This window comes from Gordionus sp. m RMFG-2023, chromosome 3, assembly GCF_954871325.1.
Source record: "Gordionus sp. m RMFG-2023 chromosome 3, tfGorSpeb1-WG-v2, whole genome shotgun sequence".
In the NCBI taxonomy this organism is placed as follows: Eukaryota; Metazoa; Nematomorpha; class Gordioida; order Chordodea; family Parachordodidae; genus Gordionus; species Gordionus sp. m RMFG-2023.
Genome location: NC_088777.1, coordinates 37,109,756 through 37,132,134, shown reverse-complemented (window position 1 = coordinate 37,132,134; position 22,379 = coordinate 37,109,756). Strand labels below are relative to the sequence as shown.

The 22,379-nt window shown below is 25.6% G+C and overlaps 1 protein-coding gene across 1 annotated transcript; it reads left to right on the top strand.

Moving 5' to 3' along the window:
* The first annotated feature begins 218 nt into the window (after positions 1-218).
* On the top strand, positions 219-21,505 carry LOC135926226 (E3 ubiquitin-protein ligase CHIP-like). The gene is made up of 7 exons (XM_065462017.1): positions 219-398; positions 13,143-13,341; positions 14,698-14,863; positions 15,892-15,979; positions 19,362-19,418; positions 19,800-19,916; positions 21,109-21,505. Exons 1-7 carry the CDS (start codon positions 306-308, stop codon positions 21,232-21,234), a joined length of 846 nt encoding a protein of 281 aa, XP_065318089.1. The 5' UTR covers positions 219-305; the 3' UTR covers positions 21,235-21,505.
* The last annotated feature ends 874 nt before the right edge of the window (positions 21,506-22,379 follow it).

Below are 22,379 nucleotides of genomic sequence, written 5' to 3'. Positions count from 1 at the left end.
ATTTCTTACAAATTGTTCACTATTTTCGATGATCCGCACCGACCTCCAGAAGGATATATTTAAAAAATTTAGTATTTCTATGCATTTAATAAAATTTGGAATAATAAACTTTCTAATAAAAAACTCAAATAACATTAAAAACTACGAATTTTCCTTTCCCCCCCCCCCCCCCCACTTTCTCTACAGTATGACAAACATATTCATAAATTCTATTTTACATCCATCCTTCTTTCAATTTTTACAAATTCTCGAAATGATATCTAAAAAATATCATAAAATATAATAGCCACTTGAAGCTTTATATAATGGCTACAGCTGAAGAATTGAAAAATCAAGGTAATCGATATTTCACAAACGGAAGATATCACGATGCAATTTTGTGTTATAATCAAGCCATAGTAAAAATTTTAAATTCATTTATTTTTATTTTTTTTACCTTCTATCTTAAAATTTATATTTCAAAATAGATTAATCAATTGATTTATATTTTAATGATAAATCACCATCACATATTTGTCAAATTGTATCCAACAGTTTTAATAATTAAATTATTTTTCCAGATATAGATAGGCTTAATTTTATTTATTAAATTTTCAAACACTCTTTTACCACATCATGTTATGAAAAAATTTATAGTACAAGTTTATTTTATAAAATTAAGTGCTTTTATTTAAAAATAAATTTTATTTTTAGTTTGTATGTTATTGTCTCATTGATTTTGGTTGGACCTTACTATTTGCAGTTTATTGTTTTATTGCCCCTAATGGTAAAGAGCTCAATTTAGCTTATTTTTATAAATGGTTAAATCAAGATTTTAATTAAACTAATCTTACCTAGGCCTATAGATTTATTTTGTTAATAGATGACCTAATATTTCTGCTATCTATGAAATATAACCTTAGGCTTGTGTGATATATTTTGGCTAAAATGTTGGGTTAGCTGTTTTTTTAAATCAAATCATTTAATCACACTTTTCAGTTTCTGACTCTTAGATTTGTCCCGATTTTGACGGTTCCAATTGCATTAAAAATTTTATTTTTTTTTACTTTATTACGTTTTGAATTTATATTTAAAAAATTACACATACAAATTTTAATCCTATAAGAAAGAAATATATTAATTTTTGTTTTTCCTTTTATAAATTTCAGAAATTAATCATAAAATGATAAATAAATAAAAATGAAAATACTGATGAATTCATTTATATCTTCACGTTTTCAATAAATATACTGCTTATAATATTAGTCATTTTTGACTAAAAAGGTAGTATTAGTGCATCTCTTATTTTAAAACCAAACAAAAATAAAATATTTTATTTTTTTTGCTTGTAAATTTGTAGATGAATTAATAATATAATTACGAAGTATAAGAACCCAATGTTTTAGTTTGAAATCGCTTAAAAACTAGGAATAGTTTCTTCAAAAACCTTGCAATTTATTTTTAAAACCTCAATTAAAATGTGTCGTAGATTTGTTTAATTGCTATATAATATTAAATGACAATCAAATAATTTATAAATGTCTTATATTAAGATAATGTCAATCATTATTTTATTCTAGAAGCTAAGAATTATCTTTCCTCTATCGTTTCATATCATACACTGGGGAGATATCCCACAATTCAGTGGGCACTCCACCACCCCATAGAGGGTGTCTCCAGTGCAGTGAATTTATTTACTGTTTGGCAGTAATTTACCCTACTGTCAGGGCCCGTTTAATTTAAGAGGGCTTACGGTACCTCTTGTGGATAAGCAAGGATCCACTAAATTGATATATTAAGAAATAAGAAATTTGTATATATAGTATTAATGTAATGTTATAGATATAAGGGAATTTAATGATTTAAAGAGAAAGTAAAAATGGATTGATAAATTGAAGAAAAAATATTTTAGATTAAAAATTGGGGAATTGAGTGAAGGGAATTGAGTGAAGAGAAAGATTAGATAAGTAAATTGTAGAAAGAATATTTATATTTCTTATTTAATATTTATAATATTAGTAATTAAAAAAAAATTAAATTGAATTAATAAAAGATAATTAATCAAGGATTGCTTGAATTAGCCAAGATTTCAAATGGGATTTATTTTGGGAGATGTTTATAAGAAATAGACCGCCAACATTGTTAATATTTAGGATATTTATAGCATGTCCATACAATGATTTATGATATGAGTATAATGTTTTTTATTAGATGGTGTATGTTTAAAAGCATTGGTGATAGTACTATGTTGTGAATGTCTTAAGGAGTGACATAGTAATTGTAAATAGTCTGTGTAAGGGAAGGATATTGCAAGAGTTCCAAAGGTTGAAGTTAGAAATAATATATGAATATCTGATATTTAGGATGTTTTTTAAAGATTTGTTAATAAAGACTTGAGTTTTGTTTAGATTAGATTTAGTGATATCCCAAGTTTCAATGCCACAAGTTAACGATGATAGAATGTAGGTTTTGAAAATTTGAACTTTGAATTTATTTGATATAATATTTGTATGCCATAATTTATTAAGAGAAAAATATTTACAAGTAGCTTTAGCGAGTTTAGATGATATGTCTGGTTTAACTGAACCTTTATAATCGATAATTATACCTAAATAATTGAGAGATTTAGTGAATTTTTGTTGTTAAATATCAGATTTAGATGTAAAGGGGAAGTAGATAATATTTTTGTTTTATTAAAGTTTATTTTAAGATTCATCTGTTGGAGAGTGGAAGAAATTTTTGTAAAAATATTGTTGATATAATTATAATCTTCAGTAATAATACAAATGTCGGCATAACAAAGCCAATCGACATTATGGTAGTTACAAGAATTAATTAGAACGCTAATTATTAATTTAAAAAAGGAAGGAGATAAAGGGCATCCTTGTTTGATGCCACATTTAATTTTGAAATAGGGTGAGGATAAATTATTGTGTTTAATATTGATAAGACTATTTTCATAAATGTACATTATAATTTTTATAAAATGTGTATTAATTTTATATTGAATATTTCATAAGTATTGATGTTTGATTGAATCAAAGGCTTTCTATGAGCTTTTTCAAGTCTTATTTTAAGTGAAGTAATTAATTCTATGGTGTTGCGCCCAGTTCTAAAGGATGCAATGGAATTATGAGTGTTTTTTTCAATATCTTTAGAGATAAGATTGAAGATGTAAGTAGTAAAAATTTTGTAAAAAGGGGATGAGAGGTAATGTCTCTGTAATCATGAATTGAGGAAGGGTTTGATGATTTGGATAAATTAATGATAGTAGATTTACACCAATTAGTGGGAAGAATTGCTGTGTTCCATATTTTATTTAAGGTAGGAAAAAGTAAATTAGTAATCGTTTCGGGGAATATTTTTAATATTTCATTGTGAATGTTATCAGCAGAGGATTTATGGTTTTTGAGATTTTTTTAATAGTAACAGTCATTTTTATTAAGAGGAGAAGGAGGAGTAGTAATAAGTTGTTGCGAGGAAATAGAATAACAGGGAAATTTATTATTGAAGAGGGATCTGTAATGATCAACAAAAATGTTAAGTTGATCTTCAGGATTTTTTATAATAATTTGACCAACTTTTTATGAAAATAGTCTTATATTCATGCCTTTGATTCAATCAAACATCAATACTTATGGAATATTCAATATTAAATTAATACACATTTTATAAAAATTATAATGTACATTTATGAAAATAGTCTTATCAATATTAAACACAATAATTTATCCTCACCCTATTTCAAAATTAAATGTGGCATCAAACAGGATGCCCTTTATCTCCTCCCTTTTTAACTTAATAATTAGAGATCTAATTAATTCTTGTAACCTCTATAATGTCGACTGGCTTTGTTATGCCGACGACATTTATATTATTACTGAAGATTATAATTATATCAATTTTACAAAAATTTCTTCCGCTCTCCAACAGATGAATCTTAAAATAAACTTTAATAAAACAAAAATATTATCTACTTCCCCTTTACATCTTAATCTAATATTTAACAACAAAAATATTCTTTTCACTAAATCTCTCAATTATTTAGGTATTATTATCGATTATAAAGGTTCAGTTAAACCAGATATATTATCTAAACTCGCTAAAGCTACTTCATAATATTTTTCTCTTAATAAATTATGGCATACAAATATTATATCAAATAAATTCAAAGTTCAAATTTTCAAGACCTACATTCTATCATCGTTAACTTGTGGCATTGAAACTTGGGATATCACTAAATCTAATCTAAACAAAACTCAAGTCTTTATTAACAAATCTTTAAAAAACATCCTAAATATCAGATATCCATATATTATTTCTAACTTCAACCTTTGGAACTCTTGCAATATCCTTCCCTTACACAGACTACTTACATATAGAAAGCTCGAATTACTATGTCACTCCTTAAGACATTCACAACATAGTACTATCACCAATGCTTGTAAACATACACCATCTAATAAAAAACATTATTACTCATATCATAACATGGTATGGACTAGAGGTGGGCGCGGGCCGTGAAATTAGGCGTGAGTGTGAATAAATTTTAAATTCCAAGGCGTGACTAGGCGTGACGGGCCTTTCCAAAATTTTCCGCCGACGTGATCGGGCGTGAACATAAATTTCCCTTAAATCACGGAAATTTTAATATTTTAAATTGTTTTTTATAAAATTTGCAATTTTATAATAATATTTTATATTTTCTTATTTAATTTAGTTCTTTTTTAAAAAAGAATAATTTATGAAAACTAAAAATCTTCCGCATTTTATAAACAATATCCGGTATCATTTTGTTAGTTTTATTTTCTTTTATGTTTAGGTGTTTTTTATCGCGAGACTTTATGCTAAATTTTGCTTAAACTTTTTACAGAAAAGTCAGTTATATTTTATTTGTAAAGATCTTTAATCTTTAAATGCAACAGAAAGTGAAGGATTTTACAAGTTAGGCCAAGAGATAAATGTTGGTGTTACATATGGATAACAAAATATAAAAGTTATGAACCGGAAAACTCTCATAGGTTCAAATAAAATTTAAAACTAAAAGCATGATTATTGTCCATAATCACTGATATTTGGACGGATGACTATAAAAATCTAAGTTTTTTAACCATTATAGGACATATTATCATTAAGGATTTTAATTAAAAACATTTGTTTTGGCCACAAGGGCAATGGATGAAAAAAGCGTCAAAATTAAAAGCATAGTCAATTCAATTTTAGGAGAATATACAGAAGTAGAAAATTACTTAAATAAATGTATAGTTATGAGTGATAACGGAGCAAATTTTATAAATGCATTCAAAGATGTCGAAACGCTAGCATGTATATGCCATATACTAAATAATATTATGCATTGTATTTTTGACTATTGTTTTTAAATATAAATGGTGTAAAAAAAATAGTACAATATTTCAAACACAGCTAATAGCAAACTAAGCCACACCCATAAGCAATATGTAATAGCGAGAATAACGAGATGGAACTCTCTATATATCATGATATAGAGTTTCTTAAAATCATATTCTGAAATACAGGTGTACTTGTAGCAAGCAAGAATTAAATGGATTAGCCACAATTGATATCAGCATCATACTCGAGTTAGATAAATTTTTATCAATATTTAAAGAATGCTCGGATAATCTGAGAGCAAATTCTTGTCCCACAATAAATAAAGTTTGTCTATGGAAACAAAAATTAATAAAATTTTGTTAACCTTCTGAACGTGATACAATAATAATCAAAACCTTAAAATACAGAACAAGATTTCATTTAAAAGATTATTATGCAGCCACTATAGTAGGCTTAATTCTAGATCCGAATTTCAAAAGACTTAAGTTTTTAATAAAAGAAGAAAATGATATATATAAAACAATAAAAATGCTAAATGATATAAAATTAGATGATATGCATAAGTCGATGCCAACTACCATTTATAACTTTCCTAACTTATCTTAAACTCATAAAAAACCGTATATTCTAAATGATCAATACCAACTATCACTTTACTAATTCATCCTACACTCATAAAAGATCGTATATTTCTAGATGATTCTGATGAAGCATCAACATCACCGATGAAAGCTGTGAGGATGAACTTAAAAGATTCATATAAGATAAATAAAAAGACAATATTTTGAAGTTTTGGAAGCAGGAATATTCATTTCCTTTTTTGAGAAAATTATCGAGTAAAATTTTGCCAGCTGCAAGTTCGGCTTCTAGTGAAAGGTTATTTTCTGTAGCCAATCTCTTACTAGAGGAAAGGCGTACACAATTGAAATAAAAACTTCTTTTTCCAAATAAATTTCGATTTATAGATTGTATTTATTTTTTGTTATTAATATGGATTATGAAATTAGAGAAATACATAGAATGAATTCAAAAAGTGTAAAATTATAGCAATAGTTTTGAAAAATTTAAAAACCCCGTGAATTTTTGAGCGTGACGGGCGTGAATCAAAATATTGTATGTCGTGAGCGGGCGGGTCGGGTCGAATTTTTTTTAGTGTTAAGCGTGAATGGGCGAGATATTTTTTCATCACCACCGTGAGCGGGCGGACCGTGAATGAAAAATTAGGCCCGCGCCCACCTCTAGTATGGACATAATATTAATATCCTAAATATTAACAATGTCGGCGGTCTATTTCTTATAAACATCTCCCAAAATAAATCCCACTTAAAATCTTGGCTAAATCAAGCAATCCTTTATTAATTAACTTTTATTAATTCAATTTAATAATTCTAATTACCAATTATAAATTTAAATTAATAATTTTTTTAATTACTAATATTATAAATATTATATTACCATATATAAATAAGAAATATAAATAAATAAATAAAAATATAAATTCACTTACCTAATCTTTCTCTTCACTCAATTAATTTTTAATCTAAGATATTTTTTCTTCAATTTGTCAATCCTTTTTTACTTTCAATTCCCTTATATCTATAACATTACTTAATACTATATATACAAACTTCTTATTTCTTAATATCAATCTAGTGGATTCTAGCTTTATCCACATAAGCTCTTTTAAATTAAATGGGCCCTGACACTAGGGTAATATGATATATTTTTAGGAAATATTGAAATATTCTCAATTTTAAGAGATTTTTGTTTTACCAATTTCGACCTATTTCCGAATCTAAGAAAAGTAATCTATTTTTTTTTGTATCCAGCTCTGGTTCTCTAAAGTTCAGATCCTTCATTAAACTTTTAATATTTAAAATTTAGTTTAAAATAGAAATACCGTCCATTTCTAAATTATCTCTCATAACAGTGATATATTTTTTTTGCTTAAAATTATAAAATAAATTTATTAGTACTATATTTAAAATTTATTATGTAATATCTATAGACCTGCAGACCCAGTACTTGGCTTTGCCTGTATATAAGATCGAGAATAAATTGTAAAATAAAATGGTGTTATATTTTTTAAAATTCGGGCCTAGCTTAAAAACAAGTAAAAAATTACAAAGCTCGAAGTGTTCATATTCTCATATTTTTATATTTAAAATCAGGAATTCTAAGATCCAAGCTGAACCTAAAAATTTTACATATATAAATTTATGAAAAAATGATCAATGGCCTGAATATTTTATGATAGGCTTTAGTTCTAATTTTTTTTCTGGTTCCAGAACTAGTTTCTAAAAGTTCTCTATTTTTCTTGATTTATTTAATATAAAAAATAAATAAATGTGAAACATATTTTGATATTTTTTAAATTGGATTTTCAAAAATACATCTACAAATTTGAACATTATCCATAAAAAAAATAAAACTATTATTTTAATCATATTTTTTTTATAATGAATGATTTTTAAATTTGTTTACTAACTAAAACAAATACTTAATCTGGTAATTTTGTTAATATAGGATATATTTATAAGGTTCCGGTCTTCTAGGGAACCAACCTATTTAATAAGAATGATTTCAAATATTTTTGAATAATTTCGAATAGTATATATAAACAAATATTTAAAATATATGTAAGCTATCTTATAATTATGTTTTCTAGATCTACGATATAGTTTTATGATGAATTTATATATATAATGATATGGTATGGTTATATCAGGAGGAAAATCACTGATTAAATATTTTGTCTTGATCAGATGAGATGTTATGAACGTGATTAATTATATTTTCATTTGTTTTACAGGTCACATGTTCTACTAGTACAAAGAATTATGGCTTAAGCAAATTTTTTCTCTCGCCAAATAGAATTATTTCTTTCTTTTTTTTGAAGTTATAAATGAAGCATGATCAAGGAGATTCAAAATTATTCGTCAAATAGTCCACAAAATCTCAGATCGCACAATAAGTAAAAAATAAAAGTGAAAAAAAAAATAGAATGGAGAAAAATGAAATTCAAAAAATATATAAAAATGAACGAAAAAAATAACAGTCCAATTATTTTGAATAATCAGTGATTATATTAACCTCAGAGCGTATTTTTGTTTTCTAAAATTTATATCAACTTTTTTAAAACTTTACTTACTCTTTGAAAGAAAATTTGAATATTTTTATGAACTAAAATTTTATTTTTTTATATATTAACTAACATGCAATTCACGACTTTTAAACTATAATTGGATCAAACAACCTATAACCATTTTTTTTATCTTTCATTTTGAAAAAATATTAATTTAATTAGATAGAATTAGAAGTCTTAAAAATCTATTTTTTTCGGCCCTACCCCATGCGAGGTCTGATGACAATTTTCATATATTTAGGCCCGAATCCCCAAATTTTTTAATATATGAAAAAAATATACAACTCAAAATACGTATTTTATTCTCCATTTTAATGTTATGCTTCCAATTTTAAATATCCAGAAATAACCTTGATAATTTGATGATGTGTATTATATATTATATTTATTCCAAAATATTATATAAACATGAATTATAACATATTTCCATTACATCTAATTTTTTTTTTTAAAACGTTTCTTATTTTTTTTTTCATTTTTATAATTAATTTGTGATATACAAGTATAACTCAAGCAAAAAAAGGGGGAATATGAAAGAAGAAATATCCAATATTTTATCAAGCTACGGGAGGGCCTGTTTGACTCTTTATAGAGCAATAAGATTTATCTATCAATAATAGTTGTCTGTAAAACCTGCCAAAAAAGGAGCGGACAAAATTTCATAACTTTTTGAGTAGCTTTAGGCCCCTTATTTAAGTTTTTTACATAGGAATGGCTTTCATGAAACCTACAACCCACCCGAATTAAAATGTTTTAATCAGGAGTTCGAAAGACCTGAAATATTTTTAAAAAAATTTACAACCCCTATTATATAAAATTTACTGGCAAATGGCGGGAAAATTTCAATTTCCTCCCTAGAAATTTCCCCATAATTTTTAGAATAATATTTCAATTTGTGGTACAAGTTTTTAGAAGACGTCTAGTAAATTTGTAGTAATATACCTCGTGATTTATAACGAATTTTTAGATACTTATTTTCGAATATCGATTTAAGGACTAATATTAATTATACTTTGCAGATATTAATATATTAAAAATAAGTCCAACTTGTTACTGAAGAGCTATTAGAAAAATAAATATCCGTTTTAAAAGGTGACACTTATAGGTCTTGATTTTTTTGCTCACTAATTTAGGATAAATATTTCTTGGGGACTAGAAAAATCGTTTTCTTTATTTTTATAATAGATCTCCTTATTAGAAGCGCACTCGGCACTTTTCTTAAGATGTGGTAGTCATGAAAATGATTAAAAAGAGAAATAAATTATTATGCAGCTATAGATCCACGATTTTGTCGTGTGAATTTAACAGATTCCGAAGTTAGTAAAGGATTGGAATTTATAAAAATTTAATTGCAGAAAAGATAAATTTAAATATTGGACAAAATTGACTTATTTGGGCACAATATCACTTTAAAAAATTTTTTGAAGTGGAATGGGTATTTGGGATAATGTATAAATTACAAATTGTTAGAGGTATTGGTGAAATCTTTTTTTGTTCCAAACCCAGAGGTAAAAAAAAAGATTATCCCCAGGTACTGGCAATTAAAACCGCCAGACATCCTATATTCATAAAAATGAATGATTTGGCTGTTCCGATAAATTGATACATTCCAATCATAATATAAAAATATATCTTTCTGCATAATCACCTTTTTGTCAGAGGCTGACAGAAATATACATTTCTATGCTCGATTTGGGCCGAGCCCCCTTTGAACCAAATGTAATTAAGAAATCAATATTTTTTTATGAAAAAAAACGAATTATGCAATTAATTTAATTTTTTATTTCTACAATAATTAAAAAAGTTTTACGGATATTGTTATTATTAAATAAAATTTCCATTATTCCTCCCCGTAAAATTAGAATTTCGCAGATAAAGCATTTTGCAAAATTATCCTCCCCCTTTGAACCAAATGTAATTAAGAAATCAATATTTTTTTATGAAAAAAAACGAATTATGCAATTAATTTAATTTTTTATTTCTACAATAATTAAAAAAGTTTTACGGATATTGTTATTATTAAATAAAATTTCCATTATTCCTCCCCGTAAAATTAGAATTTCGCAGATAAAGCATTTTGCAAAATTATCCTTGTCTTTTGTAAAATATCCATAATTCAGTCAGATACCATATTTAAAAAAATTCTTTTATTTAAAATATAAATAATAAAATTGGCGTTATTATTTAAAAAGATTTAAAATAAATAATTGGGTGTTCCTTTCTATTTTAAAAAAAAAACTTTTAAAATACTATACATCTATTTTTTTTAAAAAAAATTAAGTGTGTTGTGCATTTGCTTTGTTTTAAAAACAATTATTTAGAAAATATTATGAATGTAAAATAAATATACATAAAATAACAAAAAAAGAAAAGTAAAAAGATCCAATCGGTTTTTTTACAGGTATCAGCCCGATTTGATATTTTTGGAAAACGCGAGATATCGGTGCCGATCCGATATTTAATATCGGCACAGCATTAGTTAAATGGATAATTGAAAATGCGTGAGGTGAGAAAGGCGGGGTGGAGGGAGAGGGTGGATAGAAGGAAGTCTGGTTTTGCTAATTTTGATTTGGTAGAGGTTATGTCATTATTGGCTTAGCAGGGTGTAGAAGTGCCTGAGCGAATGAATGTTTAAATGATGTGATTTTCAATTAATTGATTGTTATAATTAGTTATTTAAAATTCTGCCTGGCCTATTTTTAAAATTATACTTTGTTATGTTTTGGTACTGGTTCTGTTTTCTGCTTTGTATTAATTTTTAATGTAAACACTTTTTTTTATATTTAAAATAAAACATTGTGTAATCTTTCTATAGAGTAAGGAAGAAGGAAATGTTCAAATATATATTTTTCATAACAGGGTTAATTTGTCAAAATAAATAAATATTAGAAATGGGAATAAAATTATCATAAATGAATAATTATCGATAATTTTAAAATAATACTCATCCTCTATTTGGTTGTAATTGATAAAGGGAAACTTTTTGGTAAAGTGATCTACTATGCTACCTATTAACTACATCATTTATAAAAAAATGTGTATTTGCTCAAAATCAGATTTGGAATTAAAAAATTTTCAAAGATTTTGATCTCTGAAGACTTTTTTAAATGAAGATTTATTTGAGAATGCTCAAACAAGTTCTTTGATCAAATTTTGTCTTAAAATTCCAAAAAAAAATTGTAAACAAATCTTTTGTGATATATATATATAAATTCTTTCATTATGAAATCACAATTCTTTTAAAAAAATGATTTTGATCTTTTAAAAAATGTTTAATTTTGTTAATTTCAAATATTTTTTACTCAATATTGTGGGCAAAAAGATCTTTGAAGAATATTTTTCAAACTGCTCAAAATTGTCTCTTTAAATTACGATCGAAGAGAATAGTGATGTTATTTGTATTCGATTCAAATTTTCGAATCAAATGCTAGTATTCGAATGGGATAATTTCTCGATCGTACAAGTAAGGAACTTATTCGATTCAATCGTCGAAATTCGAAAATGAAATTTTTAATAATAGTTGCAAAAGTGAAAAATGGAATTAAAAAGAAATGATTATTAAATATGTAAATGAAGTTAAGAATTACAAATATTTAGTACTATAAACGTTACTTCAAAAAAGAAACGCGTTAATCTACTTTTGAAAAAGGGAGCGCGTTATTCGTTATTCAAAAAAGTAACGTACTCATTACTTAAAAAAAATATTTTATATCCTTTTTATTTTTTTCCCTAGATAATAAAAAATAAAAATATTTATTTATCAGATAAATTTTATAATCATTTTTAATTTATTTTTAACAATTGATTTTCAAAATTTTGATCAGATAAATAAGAGTACTTATTGCTGCACACAACTTTCGCTCTGCGTTCAACTAGCATAGAGGATGGCAGCGTTATAATTTAATAAATAAAAATTTAAATTGAGGAATTTATTATTATTAAGAATATTTAAAAAAACTTATCATATTCACAAGAATCTTCAATCCTCATCAATTTTTTTTATCCTTACTAGAATATAATCTGAATTTATATTTTTGACCTCATATGATAAATTTGAGTAGCTGGACATCGAGGTTGAATTATAATTTACGGCCTATACTTAATAAGTGTAGAATTAGTGCCCTTAATAATCTTTATGGTGTTACTGGAGAGTCATTTAATCATCTTCATCCCAAGAAGTAAGTATTGTTGACATATTCTTTATAAAATAAATAATATTAAAGAATATAAATTGGCATACCTTGATTGATTCAATATTAAGTAGATTAGCAATCCTGACTATAAAATTTAGTAACAAAAAATGTATAAATAAGATAAAAATGCACTTTGAGTTGATTTGAATTAAAAACTCAGCTTAAATTATTTATAAAATTTAAACAATTAATAATTTCCCATATTTTTTAAGAATAAATTTAAAATAACGTTTTGTGTTAAATAACGAATGGCGTTCCTTTTCCTCAAAAAGAGTAACGCCTTCAGTAACGATGTTAACTTCGTCGATGTTACTTTACAACACTTCAAATATATAAGAATAATTTCTAATATTTACAAATATAATTTTAAATAATAGTAATACGAATGATAAAAATTCTATCATTCGACAAATAAATTTTTTTATTATTCATAATTCGAATTGAATAATTATTCGTATTTATTTTTATTATAGAGCAAAAACCCTAATGTTTCCAAATATTACACTAACCGGGCTTTAACCCATCTCAGGCTAAAAAAATTGGAGAGTTGCGTGCAAGACAGTGGAAGAGCCCTGGAGTTGGACCCCAAATGCATTAAAGCTCACTTTTTTTGCGGACAAGCTTTGTTAGATCTTGGAAACTTCAACGAAGCTATCATCAGCTTACAGAAAGGTTAATAATATTATACTCTATAACCTGGTGATATCAGTTAGTCTAGAACACCATTTTCAAGCTTCACGATATACTTTAAGACTTTAATATTGTGATATTTTCTCAAAAATTTAATGATATAAGAAATAACTTCTGGCTATAAATGACGAGATTCATAAATTTTTTTACTTGAGAATGAAATCGATATTTATTGATTCACAGTCCGATTTGGTCTAAATTTTACATTCTTCCTGGTTATTCATCCTATCAATTTTAACCAAATTTTTAATATTTGATTTAAATTACTTTGAAATAAATATTCCAAACTTTTTCAGTAAGAAATCATATTTTATAGTCCTGAAAAAATCCCATTTTCAGGCCTAGCAACACATTGAATTTTTTTACCAAAATTTTTGAACCAGGCCTATTCTGGATTTTTTTTTATTTTAATGCCAATTCCTACTATTTTTCAATTTTAGTCATTTTAGGTATAAATTCATTTATAAAAAATCAAAGGGGAATTGGAATCTCAGCCGGTCAATAGATATATAAATTTATTTTAGAAAATTCGACCCGCCTCTTTTAAACTCAGCCAATTTTCAAAATTGTGCCAATTTATTTGGCTTTGATATAAGTTTTTAGATATCTGATATTTCAAATAGTTACCTAATTAAGACCATTTTTTTTAAAAATTGGGGATCTTGCTCTGATATTTATTTTCAAATAGTTACCTAATTAAGAATGCATTCCATTTTTTTAAAAAATTGGGGATCTTGCTAATTGGGAAGATTTCCTACGCCTACGCTTAAATCGATTTAAAAGATACTGATTATTTTAACGTGTATTTTTTAACTCCTCGTGATCTGACAACTTTTTTTTACTAGGCTTTATCTTTTTGCATGCTCCAACTTTTTTTTTAATTAATAAATGAATTATGGATATAGTAAAAAAAAATAGACTTTCTTCCCGTAATAAATATGCACATTTAATCATTTTATTTAGAAAATATAATTTTTGGGATTTAATAAACATTTTTTATTTAAAGCGGGATGTTCCCCAACTGACTTATTAATTAGGACTTCACTTCATTAAGTATCTATCCTAATAATTGTTCAATATTTACATCTAATATATCCTTTATATACGTTCAAATTTACCTTCCTCTATTCTTCCTATTCTTAACTTATATATTCACATCACACATACCTTTCACCAATTCACTAGTTTATGTTTAAAATTGAAAATTATAAGTGAATAGTTCTAAGTATACGAGAAAGTTTTAAGAGTTTTAGAGTAGACCAATACATTTATTTAAAATAGAGAAAAATTCTTATTTAATGATCTAAATTTTTAATATTTTTTTAAATAAAATTTTAGCATTTAATCTTTCGCAAGAGCTTAACGTTAATTTTGGAGACGATATAGCCCAAACGCTTAGAATCGCCAAGGGCAAAAAATGGAACGAATTGGAAGCTGAACGCGTCAAGAATGAGGGAGAACTCGAAAAATTGCTTAAACGTTTACTTGCCCAGGATAAAGAGAAGTTAACCATCTTATATAATATATGACTATATATTACGAAAAAACCTTATAAGGAAAGATCGGGTTGGGTGACAGATGTTTTGCTTTTTTTGTTACAGAATTTTTGTTTTTATTTATGGGCTTTAAATAATATATATTGTAAATAAATAAATAACTGAGCTCTTGATCATATTATAGTCGCTTTCGCTGGCTGAAATTTTGTTATAATTAATATTTTTACTACTATGCATATGCTCATGCCCGGGACAGATTGACAATAGGTTCAGGGTAAAACAAAGAAGTAAGCTCGTGTAAGTTACATATTAATAAATAGGTGATGGGGTTTAAGTAGTTGTCATACAAAATGGGGATATATAACATTTTATTGTGATGATTGATTTAGATAATAATAATTATTATTATATCTGTTTAAGAACGTGCTAGTCATTATATGTTGTTATTATTTTATAGTTACGTATAATTTTGGGATAACATAAATAACTAACACCTACATGAGATAGAAATCTTGAACCATATTTTGACATAAAACATCTATCATGTTGATAATTTTTCTAAAAGCAAAAAAAATGCTTAAAAAAAATTATAGCGAAAATTGGTTTTGATCAACATCAACCTAAAAATAAATTAACAATTAAAATACATTTTATATTAAATTTATATATTTAGCGATTCTAAGGATTAAAAAGTTATAAGCGTTTTTCTTCCACCGGTTCATCTCACCGTGATATCTCCTACCACATAGAAAGAAAGAAATTTAAATATTTGATTGTTTTAATATTGATTAATTTTTTTTCTTTTGTCCTTAATTTATAATAACTTAAATTTGAAAAAATACCAATAATTATGCATCTATTGCCTATTTTATTTTATATTCTATGAATATTTTGTTCAGGCATGTTATGAAGATGGAGTGAATATTATAGCCTACCGCCAAATATTTACCTATATTTTTTTCTTTCATTCTTATATCATTTTTCTTTCTACAACTTTCTTAGAGTTATACATATTAAGTTTTAATTTATTTTTAAGGGAAATCGAAAAAATTAAAAGCAAGTATTTACACTCTGACGTCAAAGACAAATTGGAGCACAATATAATCGATATTCAAAACACATATGTGAGATTGATACTTGAAAACATTTTTTTAAAATTAACTATTATTGAATCATTTTAAAGGATCAAAGGAAAATAAAACAACGCTAGTGATGAGTGGGCCGCCAATATAGGCATATTTAATAGTACGATTTGACTAACACTAAATCATAATTTAATTGGTCGAAAAATAGACACAATGATGATATAATTAGTGTTGTTAAAGTAACTATGTATATTTTTTAAAATACGATGATTTCTAAATTCAGTGGCACCTACAACGGGGGGGGGGTCCGAAGCAACTGCTTCAGTAAATTTAAGTGGGGATACTTCTTTTTTTTAAATTTTATTTATTATTTAATTCTTTTACTGTTTTGTTACATCCATCATGATCAAGTGATTTCTGGTTTATAAATGTAATAATAACCCCCCCCCCCCCCAACTTAATATTTAATTTAATATATATTGACGGAAATTTTTCTACTTATTTTTTTAAGCATAATATGAATAGATAGTAGTATTCATATTTTAATTTAAATATCTTATCTTCCCTCCCTCCCTTTTCTTATGAATCAAATGATCCCATCAATATTGTTGGAAAAAGAATTGACATATTTATAATTGATAAATATCTAGAATTAGGAGCTCTTCAACCTACACATTATTTATTCCCCAAAGATAATATTAATAATAACAGATCCTTTAATAAAAGCTTTTATGAAAAAACTAATATTGACAATAGCAAAATTGCTAGAAATTGGATTACTTATAGTATTAAAATGAATAAAGTTTTTTGCTTATATTATTTTGCATGAATCTTCAAATAAAAATTCGATATTAAAATTTATAACACCCCAGAAAGAATGTGTAGATAACAACGTTCTATCATAAGAATTATAATAAGATGTTTAGATTATTTAATATCTCGTAACCAAGCCTTTTGGGGGAACAGGCAACAAGAAGACAATGTGATGGCCCTTATTAAGCTTATTGCAGATTCTGAACCTGTACTAAAAATGTATATACAAAAAAATGAAGAAAGTAAAAGGGATAAAAAAAATAAGGGATTAAAAAAAATTATATTCAAATCTATTATCATATAATAACATAAATATTCTCATTGAAACCATAAAAAATATGGTTATAAAAAAATTCAAAATGAGATTACATTTAAAGGGTGCTTTTCAATCATAGTTGATGGCACATATGATGTTTCGAAATCAGAAGCAATAGCTTTGATAGTAAGATATGTTGAAAATAGTGAGAGCCGAAGCCTGTTGAAAGACTGATTGACATATATTGTACGGGAAATACCACAGGTATCGATATTAAGCATAATATAATATCCAAACTTGGCTCGATGAATTTACCCCTTGAATTTCTAGTTGGGCAAAGTTATGATGGCGCCTCAAACATGAGTTGAAGAATCAATGGTGTGCAGGCCTTGATTAGAGCAGATGCGCCAAAGGCAGCTTTTATTTGGTGTTATTGTCGTCGATTAAATTTAATCACTGTTCAATTATGCCAATCAATTAAAGAACTTCGAAATGTTCTAGGAATACTAGATGAGATTTATATCTATTTTAATGGTGTAAAAAGATATGAGGTACTCAAAAAAAGTCAGTGTAATGATCTGAAAAAATTGCAACGATTTCTACGCATCAAGAATACCACTCGGTAATAGTACCTTGTTTATTTAGATTTAAAATGTTTTTTTATTTAGAAGCTGGCTATCGTCATATAAAGCTATTGTAATTTTTTTTCTACTTTATGATGCCTTGAGGGCAGCTTTAACAAATTTAAAGGATTCTGAAGATCTTGCCACTTCCATTATGGCTAGTGCTATAGTCTTAAGAATAGAAAAATTTGATTTTATCTTATCACTTTGTGTTTTGGATAAAATATTGTTGATAACAAGTTTGGCTTGTACAAAATAGCAAACCATTTCGGAGGATTTAGGGTTTGCAATAAATCAAATTCAATTGGCAAAAGATTGCTTGATTAATTTGAGAAGTATAATATAAATTATTGTCTTAATTATTTTTTAATCTAATAGATAATAACACTGAATTTTTGGATGTTTTTTCAAAGGCACAAGATTTTATGAGGAGAGAAATCTACCTTTTGATTTTGAAAGTTCTAGACTTCAAACATTACAATCCAAAAAGGAGAGGTATATATACTTTCATCATTAAATATAGAAATTTTTTATGCTACACTTCCTACAACCTCATGTACTGCCGAAAGAGTCATGATTAAAATTAAATTAATTAAAACAAAACTTCTTAGTACCATGAAAGATTCATTTCTCAATAATTTAATCATATTATCAATGGAAAAAAATTTATTTAAACAATTAAATATTGATGAAATTATAAATTCTTTCGCTTTCTATTCCCCTAATTTATCTAAATTATTAATTTAAAAATAATATTTATAAAGTATATATTTTTTGCATTTTATTTATATTATATATTAAAAATTGATGCAATAAAAATTTTTTTTTAAATTTATGTGTATCATAAAATAATTATCATTTTTTCAAGGAGGGGGGTACTTTTCAGGGGGGTATTCTGCTTCATTCGCACAGAAAGTGTAGGAGCCACTGCTCAAATTTAAAATTACTGTTTATTAAATAAAACCCATATACATTAAGCGTCCTTACGTTTTTTTAGATTTGTGAAGCTTATTTTTGGAGAAAGTTTAGCGCGCCCTTTTTTAGACATTAATTTTGAAAATAGTTTATCGTTGAAATCGAATAAAAATTTATTAAACCAAATTTTGGAAAAATAAAATTCTGTTATTTATACATTTTTTTTCCCTTTAGATTAATTTTATTAAAGATTTTAATTCACGAAATTATCGTATAAAATAAAACTATATTAAAAATAATGTGTAGGAGTAACTTGTAATATAATTGATTACTTTTAAACTTTAGTTGTTAGTTATTTTTAAAAAAATGTAACTACAAACTGTAACTAGTTATTTTTAAAAACACTAGTAAGTATTTAGTCTAAACTATTAATTAAATTAGATTTTTATTTATTTATTAATAATTATTAAAAAATTTACAAGTAAATACATCGTAATAAAATTATAAATTCACATAACTTAAAATAATATTTATAGTATTTATGTACACTTATTATATTTTATGTATTTTATATATAATACCAAACATGATGAAGTATTTTTTTGGCCAGTCAAATTATGGTCATTATCTATTGAAGCTGTATTTTTTATATGACTATCTTCAGACCGATCTTCATTTGACACTTATTGACTATTCAAAGGGAGTTAAATTAAAACATATATTATATAGGAAGGAATTGTTTATTTCATACATTTTTTAAAATTTTTAATTAAAATTTATACCAAATTGTTTATCATGAAAAATAAAATTAAAGAATAACTATATCGATGAAACGACTACAATATTTCAAAAATTAGACGACAATCGAAGGGTAAAAATAAGTTTTAAAAAATATGTATCTATAAAATAATGTGTTTTAAATTTACGAGTTTTTTTAAAAAAAATAATTAGATCACCTCGATCATTAAATTTTTTTTCCCTGATATGTTTATATTGATCTGTCTTATCTGATATATCAAGACGATGTATGAATATTTTTTAAATTACTTGCTATAAAATGGGAGGGTATAAATTACTGGATAGATAATATCAGATGAGTTTTGATATCAGCAATATCTTTTAGGATCGAATTGTCTTTAAAAATATGTATAGGTGTATTGCTGATTATAACTATTGAAAATCGCTACTAATTTTAAAAAATTTCGCCTATTATTTACATATTATTTTTCTTTTATAAAATTATCAAAATTAGAAAAGAGAAGTCCCCGATCACATGTGCGGGAAAATAAGTTTTGAAATTATGAATGACCCTGTTATAACCCCTAGTGGAATAACTTACGAGCGAAAGAATATAGAGGAACATTTGCAGGTTAACTTAATTTATACTCTCTAACTTTACAACCCCCTTTAAACAGTCTAAAAAGTTTTGGTGTTATTAATATTTGAATGACTGCAGTAAAAGAGTTTATAAGGGGGGGGGGTGTAAAAAGAAAAGAAAAGTCGGCTATTTTAACCTATTGATTAATAGTAAATTGTTAGTTTATGGAACCATTTCTTGAAAATTTATAAACTCCAAAGTTTTTATATAATTTTATTAACAAATTTGTATTTTAATTTACCGATGTATCATTTGAATGACAGTCAAATTTCGATTTTTTAATCATTTTACTTATAGATGCATATGATCGGTCTGAATCTTTCTTATTTGTATCCACCAATACTATTAAAATTACCGTCTCTTAGATGGTTCTTTTTTTTATAAATATATATTAACGTATGTAAATTTATTTTAAATTGGTTCTAGTACATCGCTGAATTCGTCATTTTATGAAAAAATAAGATGATTAAATTTTTTTTCTCTTTTCTCTCCCAATACATATGTTACGAAAGTTAGAAGATTAAATATATGACGTATTTATTTTCTAATTATTGTTATACTATATTTTAAAAAAAACCTTCCGTCACATAAAAAGAGCTTTAAGAAAATCGATATGGTAGAGAGTGATTTGAGGAATTTTAGTTTATTTAAACTAAAATATTGAATATATACTTATTATTGACAAAATTATCGATTAGAGGTCTACAACGGGCAGGAAAATCAGCTCAACCGCTCTACGGGCGAGCGAGTTAAAAATTTAAACACTGAACTGGTGGATAAGCAAGTTATAAATATTTTTAAAATAAGGGTGGGTGAATTTAAAATATTTTTCGGGTAAAATGAGTACGGACTTATATTTATTTTTTAACAAAAATTTTTTATTGCTTATTTTATGCTTAATGAAAGATATATTAAAATAAAGTAAATAATGAACCAAACTAACCAAGCAAATAATTTTTAAACATGTGAGTGTACGGGTATTTTTTTAAAAAATAAGGGGAGAGTGGCAGCTTGGTTTAAAACCCCTCATTGCAGACCTCGTTTCTCTATACATTCAAATTAAATAATTGAGCTTAAATCTAATTTAGTCATATATCTAATGTTTTTCCTACACTTGTGATAATTTTTCTTATTTTTTTTTTGAATATCTAAATAATAATATTTCATTCGATATTAACTATAGCGTGTAGGACACTTTGACCCTATAACACGTATACCACTTACCTCCGATCAACTCATACCAAATTTAGCGCTTAAGGAAGTTATCGATTCTTATATAATCGAAAATCCGTGGGTCATTGATTACTAAACTGACAAAATTTATATATATTATACTATTTTATTCATATTTAATTTATATTAATACATGTATGCCAAGAAATAATTTAGGGAACACTATAGTATTATAAAATGTTATCTTCACACATAATTATGTTTTTTATGACAGCCTTTTTTTTTATATAGCGATAGCTCTGATTGACACATCAATTATAAACCAATTTATTAAAATTATATCATTTTTTTTATACAAACTTATTGTGATATAATGATATTTAATAAATCCCCTGTTGGAACCTAAATTTTATAATGTTTTATCCTATTGTAAAATAAATAATAAATCGAATATTGAACTTATTATTTAATATTAATTTGAGCTTTTTGAAACTAATTTTATATATACAATCGAATATTACCAAATAAGACATTTAATGACACTGGGTTATTAATATAAAAGTTGAGTGCTAACCCAATTCACAATTATAGAAGAAAAGAAATCCTCATAACAGTAAAATATATGTGCAATATAGTAATAGCCATTTCGATACAATTTTGTAAACCTATTTATTTATATTATATTATAATACTGAGGTAAAGTTTTACCACAAATTTACTTGTTGAAATTAAGCATATAGAAAAAATTTGAAGGCTTCACAAACCTCAACCCGCACACCCCCTATGAAAAAATATGTTAAGGTATTTTTATCAGAGCCTAGTTTGGATAATTTTTGGAAATAAAAATGCCGCTGATGATCTGAATCAGTAAAGAATTGGGAATGTTTATGAAGTTTCTAATCTTATAAATAGACCTAATATCAAGTTAAGTATTTAAGGATATTTTGCCTTTATGTTAGATTATTGAGGTTCCTTTAAGAATATTTGGATACTGGTTGGATCACCTATTGGTGACTCTTTGTTCTCATTTAAATTAGCAATTGCACGAAATATTAGCCGACAGATATAGAGTTTTTAAATTTTTTATTTTAACATAAATCCATTTCATCAATTTTCTTTATACTGTACCAGACTGATTAAATTAATATACAATAACCACTAAACATTAATAAAACTTGCAAAATAAATACTTCCATTTGCTTTTTAATCTTCGTTTGTCCAAAATCTTATTACTAATAATTTTTCCCTTTATACTGGCTAAAATCAGATACTAATAAAGCA